Source organism: Colobus angolensis, unplaced genomic scaffold, assembly GCF_000951035.1.
Source record: "Colobus angolensis palliatus isolate OR3802 unplaced genomic scaffold, Cang.pa_1.0 Scaffold38, whole genome shotgun sequence".
Classification (NCBI taxonomy): domain Eukaryota; kingdom Metazoa; phylum Chordata; class Mammalia; order Primates; family Cercopithecidae; genus Colobus; species Colobus angolensis.
Genome location: NW_012117154.1, coordinates 9789245 through 9793988, shown reverse-complemented (window position 1 = coordinate 9793988; position 4744 = coordinate 9789245). Strand labels below are relative to the sequence as shown.

Sequence of the window (4744 nt, the reverse complement as noted above, 5' to 3'; positions counted from 1 at the left end):
CTGTGACGGGGCGTGGTCGGCCTGGGCATGCTAGGTGTTGGGGAGTGACTTCCCGTTGCCCGCTTCTGCGTCTGCTCAGCCCTGTTGGGGTGCAGTGTGACCACTGCCTGCCTGTGTGTGCCCCTGTGCCCAGGCTCTCCTCTTGTTCCTCCCAGGCGCACGGCAGCCCTGCAGGGGGTGCTGAGGCGGGCGGTCTCTGTGCCGCTGACGCTGGCGGAGACGGTGGCCTCGTTATGGCCGGCGCTGCAGGAACTGGCCCGGTGTGGGAACCTGGCCTGCCGGTCAGACCTCCAGGTAGGGGGGCCTGGGGGACCCCAGGTCTGCTGCAGAGCAGGAAGCAGCTGTTGGGGCTCAGTCACTGGAGAGCACGGTGGTTTGCTGGCTGAGCCAGGCGGGGAGATCTCACTTCACGGGCAGTTCCTGGGGCTTTGGCCTCCTCCAGCAGGGCCAGGGTATCCACTGCCTTCTAAAATCTCGCCCACGGTCGCAGCACAGACAGGCAGAGACCCAAATGTGTCTGCAGAGCCCATCCTGACCACGGTATACACTGCTCCACCTGTACCACCCCACCCTCTTGTTCTAGAAAACACCTACATCAGGCCAGGCACAGTGGCTCGCGCCTGTGGTCCCAGCACTTTGGGAGGCTGAGGCCGGAGGATCACTTGAGTAGAGGAGGTGGAGACCAGCCTGGCAACGTAGTGGGGCATGTGTGTACGATAGACAAGTATGAGCCGCGCACGGTGGTGCCTGTGGTCGCAGTTACTTGGGAGGCTGAGGCAGGAGAATTGCTTGAGCACAGGAGGTCGAGGCTGCAGTGAGCTGTGATCACGCCACTGCACTCCAGCCTTGGTGACAGAGCAAGACCCTGTGTCAACAACAACAAACAAAACACAGGAAAGCACGCAAGGTAGCTCCTGGAAGTAGACGCATCACACTGACGGGCCACAGCCGGGCAGAGGCTCCCGGACAAGGAACATCTATCTCACGGGCTCGGCACTTTCTGCAGCCGCCCTAAGACCTCATGGTTTTTGGGGTCTTTACGGGAAAGACACCAGTTTTCAGCGTCTGGTCCCAGAGAAGTGTCCCCTCAATCCCCGGGAAGTGGCCCTGGGCGGTCAGCCTGAAGCTGCCTCCGGGGGCCCTCCAGGGAATGACTTTGCCTCTAGAACTGTGGTCCTGGCTCCTAGAGTGGCAGACAGCCTCCAGCGCGGCTGCTCCGGGCCTCCTGCGGGGCTGAGCCCTGCTTGGGTAAGAGGAAGTTTTGTTTTCTTTTTTTTTTTTTTTTTGTGACGGAGTCTCGCTCTGTCGCCCGGGCTGGAGTGCAGTGGCCGGATCTCAGCTCATTGCAAGCTCCGCCTCCCGGGTTCACGCCATTCTCCTGCCTCAGCCTCCCGGGTAGCTGGGACGACAGGCGCCGCCACCGCGCCCGGCTAGTTTTTTTTGTATTTTTTAGTAGAGACGGGGTGGAAGTTTCGTGTTCTAAGCTCAGTGGTGGAAGAAACCAGGAGCCGTGCTGAGCTTGTCGCCCCGGAGGCGGCTCCCCTCTGTGGGGTGAGAGCGGGGGCTGCGCTGGGCTCCTTGTGGTGAGGAGGAGCCCCTCAGGCAGAGACACCCTGAGCAGTTTGCTCAGCCTTGATCCATGGAGGGGCTCCCTGGGGTCCTTGCAGGTGGCGGCCAAAGCCCTGGAGACGGGCGTGTTTGGCGCATATTTCAACGTGCTCGTCAACCTGAGGGATGTCACAGACGAGGCATTTAAGGACCAGGTGAGCAGGAGGCAGGCGTGGTGCCCGGACCCCACGTGGGGCCTGGATTCACAGCCTCAGGGTGATTGCCGACTGTCCATGGGCAGCGGGGGTCAGAGGTTGCTGCTGAGCCAGCCAGGCTGAGACTGGAACTCCTGGGCCCTCTTCCCCTGTGTGTCTGTCAGATCCACCATCGCATCTCCAGCCTCCTGCAGGAAGCCAAGACCCAGGCTGCACTGGTGCTGGACTGCCTGGAGACCCGGCAGGAGTGATGGTGCCGGAGGCCTCTCCGGGCTCTGTGGCCCCTCCCTCGCCCATCCCCAGAGGGCAGAGCTGTGACCTGGGTCGGGACATAGCTTGTTCGTGTGGGGCCCAGAGGATAGGTGGGTGGGCAGCGGGGCATCTCCTGGGAATGGAGGTGCTGGTAGGAACAGGAGACCCCTTAGTCCCATGTGACCTCCAGTAAAGTCTTAGGACCAAACCTGTGTTGTGTGTTTGCGGTTTTGGGGGCAGGGCTGAGAGCTGAGCTGTGGGTCTTGGGGCAGGAGCAGGACACATGGTCAGTGGGCCACGGGAGCTGGGGTTGGAGGGAATGGGGCCGCAGTGAGAGGAGACAGATCTCAGCACCAGGGTCCCCAGAAGCCCAGTGCAGCCCAAGTGGGCAGGGTCACAGGTATTTGGAGCACCTGGGGTTCAGTGCAGGTCCCTGGGCCGCAAGGCCCGTCATCTGAGGGAAAGGGGCCCTGGTTGTGCATGGGACAGAAACCCTGGGGACGGCAGGAATTTCGACGCTGGAAGGAGAGCCTCGCTTCCCAGGTGCAGCTCCCGGCGGGTCCGGACAGTCCCACGGAGCACGATACTGGCCCCGTCCTCAGTTCCCATCCACCCTTCAACCAGCAGCTCCCTGGGGGACTTTTCCTCCCTGCCTCAGCTCCCTGCCGGGCCAGCCTCCTGCCTCCAGAGAAGTTATTCGTTAAAAAATAATTTAAAAAAATCACTATACCCTCAAATTACTTCCAGATGGACTATTACATGTGATAGACAAAGTATGAATGTATTTGTTAGACAGCAATGCAGGGTGTTAAAAAAGATGACTATGTCCTTCAGTGAGGCAGAAAACTCAAATGCCTTATTGGAGAGATTTCCCATTCTGAAAATAGAACACACTTCTTGCTGGAAAAAGATGTTGTCACCCAAGACAAACGACAAGAATCCTACAGGGAGAAAAAACACCCAAGGTGCGTGTGGGCACAGGGTCAGCATCACTCAGCATGAAAAGTTCCACACATTCGGCAGGCAGGGGGCGCCAGGGAGGGGAGACTGGTGAGGAGACAGTGGTGTTGGGCTGGTGAGGGGACATTTGTGAGGGGATATTGGTATTGGGATGGTGAGGGGACACTGGTGAGGGGACATTGGTGAGGGGACATTGGTGGGGGGACATTGGTGTTGGCATGGTGAGGGGACATTGGTGAGGGGACATTGGGGGCATTGGTGAGGGGACGTTGGTGAGGGGACACTGGTGAGGGGACATTTGTGTGGGGACATTTGTGTGGGGGCATTGGTGTTGGCATGGTGAGGGGGCATTGGTGTGGGGACACTGGTGAGGGGACACTGGTGAGGGGACACTGGTGTTGGCACGGTGAGGGGACATTGGTGAGGGGGCATTGGTGCGGGGGCATTGGTGAGGGGACATTGGCATTGGTGAGGGGGCATTGGTGTGGGGACACTGCTGTTGGGTTGGTGAGGGGACATTTGTGTGGGACGCTGGTGGGGGATGCTGGTGTGGTATAATTGGCGAAGGGCCGGTGGTGAGGGGCAGTTGCTGGGTGGAGCTGTAGGGTGGAGCCTGCGGGTAGCTGGAAGTCCCTTCTAGTGGGACTGACATTTCTGCCCTGCAGGGTCCAAGGCTGCACACACAGGAGCTGGCACCAAGGAGGGGAGCATCTTCTCCCTGCAGAGGCCCTGGGCGGCTCCTGTGGGCAGAGCTGGCGCACCTGCAGGGGCCTCTGCCTCCCTCCACCTGAGAGACCTGCGATGTTCACCTGGAGCACAGAGATCTGAGGACTGACACTCAGGGTGCAGGGGCTTAGCGAAACAGGCAGGCCCCTTCTGCGTCTGTTGCAGGCATTTGAATAGACTTTTGTGGGATGGGAAGAGGAGGAGAGGAAGAGAAAATAACTGATGTCCTGTCCTGGACCTGCAGGCTGTGTGGTCAGATGACGGAGAGGTGGAGTATGAAGAAAAGAGTGAGTCTTCTCAAAGAAAAACAAAGTTTCGGGCTTTCTGGAGTGAACTGCATTCCCCCAGTTTCACATGTTGACTCTTAACCCTAACCCTAAACTCTAACCCTAAACTCTAACCCTAAACCCTAAACCCTAAACCCCAACCCTAACGCTAACTCTAACAACTCTAACTCTAACTTGAACCCTAACCGTAACCCTAACCCTAACCCTAACCCTAACTAACCCTAACCCTAACCCTAACTCTAACTCTAACTCCTCTAATTCTAACTCTCTAACTCGCTAACAACTAACTCTCTAACTCTCTAACAACTAACTCTCTAACTCTCTAACAACTAACTCTCTAACTCTCTAACTCTCTAACAACTCTCTAACTCTCTAACTCACTCTCTAACTCTCTAACTAACTAACTCTCTAAGTCTCTAACAACTCTCTAACTTTCTCTCTAACTAACTCAACTCAACTCAACTCAAACTCTAAAACTCTAACTCTAACCCTAACCCTAACTCTAACGCTAACTCTAACTCTAACTCCTCTAATGCCAACTCTAACTCTAACTCTAACTCAATCTAACCCTAACCCTAACCCTAACCCTAACTCTCTAACGCTAACTCTAACAACTCTAACTCTAACAACTCTAACTCTAACTCTAACAATTCTAACTGTAACAACTCTAACTCTAACAACTCTAACTGTAACTCTAACAACTCTAACTGTAACTCTAACAACTCTAACTCTAACTCTAACAACTCTAACTCTAAC

At 56.3% G+C, this 4744-nt stretch overlaps 2 protein-coding genes across 2 annotated transcripts in view; one reads left to right on the top strand and one right to left on the bottom strand.

Annotated features, from left to right (window-relative positions):
• The window catches only part of FTCD (formimidoyltransferase cyclodeaminase), a 15002-nt gene extending 12779 nt beyond the window's left edge, over positions 1–2223 (top strand). The window contains exons 10-12 of the mRNA XM_011954242.1: positions 156–294; positions 1668–1763; positions 1928–2223. Of these exons, the coding sequence (XP_011809632.1) occupies positions 156–294; positions 1668–1763; positions 1928–2014 (322 nt within the window). The 3' untranslated portion in view covers positions 2015–2223. The remainder of the gene's footprint in view (positions 1–155; positions 295–1667; positions 1764–1927) is intronic.
• A 781-nt stretch (positions 2224–3004) lies between these two features.
• LOC105520491 (extensin-like) overlaps positions 3005–4744 on the bottom strand; it is a 7486-nt gene continuing 5746 nt past the window's right edge. The window contains exons 3-4 of the mRNA XM_011954241.1: positions 3737–3806; positions 3005–3649 (exon numbers count right to left, since the gene is read on the bottom strand). Of these exons, the coding sequence (XP_011809631.1) occupies positions 3005–3649; positions 3737–3806 (715 nt within the window). The remainder of the gene's footprint in view (positions 3650–3736; positions 3807–4744) is intronic.